This window comes from Cibotium barometz, chromosome 33, assembly GCF_041138505.1.
Source record: "Cibotium barometz isolate CiBa-2024 chromosome 33, ASM4113850v1, whole genome shotgun sequence".
Classification (NCBI taxonomy): Eukaryota; Viridiplantae; Streptophyta; class Polypodiopsida; order Cyatheales; family Cibotiaceae; genus Cibotium; species Cibotium barometz.
Window position 1 is genome coordinate 1629021 of NC_141078.1, and position 980 is coordinate 1630000.

Genomic DNA, 980 nt, shown 5'->3' on the forward strand with positions numbered 1-980 from the left:
GATTGATTCCCAAATTATCTAGTATTGACTTCCAATCCCATGTAGTGCTTTCTCCTAGCTTTGAAGTGTACACCTCTCCAAAATAATAAACTAACCATGATACTTAATCTATAATTCTCTACCCACCTAAATGTCAATGTATATACGGAAGAGATAAATTTATCATATAATGTAGAATGCTTAGGTTGTGCTTATCCATCAATCAACATGTGGTTAAAGAAAATTAATACCAAAAGGTGTAAGCCAATCAAATGTATCAAGAAAAAAATGACAACCAAAATTTTGGATATACTTGAACTTGAAGCCTTGCATTGTTTTTGAATTTTAAACCTAAATCTTAGTACATTCCTTATATTTGGTATATCACATTTGCGTTCACATTTGTGTTGTTATCATGTTGTTTCGGCTAATTTTTAGAGTTTATGAAGACCAACTAGCCTATGACCAAAAAGTCTTAGATAAGTGTTGAGAGCTTTGATATTAAACTTTTCAAATTCACAAAATTTTTACAAGTATGAGAGGTTGCAAATTTAAGAGTTGGTTTCCTCTTCTTGTTTAGGTAACACTGACCTTGTTATCTCAATATGACCTTATTGTCCATCCTCTAGTTGGATAAGGGCTTTACCAATGTTTTCACCATTGAAAAGACCTACAAAAGCTGAGGCAAAGCTGTCCATCCCATGGAACACATGCTCCTTGTATTTGAGTTTCCCTTGATGGATGTAGGAGGACACCTCCTCTATAAAATCAGGCCAAGTTTCCGCATGATTTAGTGCCAAGAATCCTTCCATCTTAACACAATTCCCAACAATGTTGAAGAGGTTGCGGATACCCCTTCTCTCAGTCCACTCCTGGAGAAAAGGAAAATACTTATATTAATGTCAACATACTTATATTAATGTCAACAGAAGACCAAAAGGTCGCTGAGACACAAATTATTACAATACATGTAGGAGGTAGAAGTGCACAAGGGTCAAAAA

The 980-nt window shown here is 34.8% G+C and overlaps 1 protein-coding gene across 1 annotated transcript in view; it reads right to left on the reverse strand.

Annotated features, from left to right (window-relative positions):
- Window positions 1–454: 454 nt before the first annotated feature.
- Window positions 455–980, reverse strand: part of LOC147619180 (2-alkenal reductase (NADP(+)-dependent)-like) — a 2463-nt gene continuing 1937 nt past the window's right edge. The window contains exon 6 of the mRNA XM_086773480.1: window positions 455–851. Within this exon, the coding sequence (XP_086629606.1) occupies window positions 591–851 (261 nt within the window). The 3' untranslated portion in view covers window positions 455–590. The remainder of the gene's footprint in view (window positions 852–980) is intronic.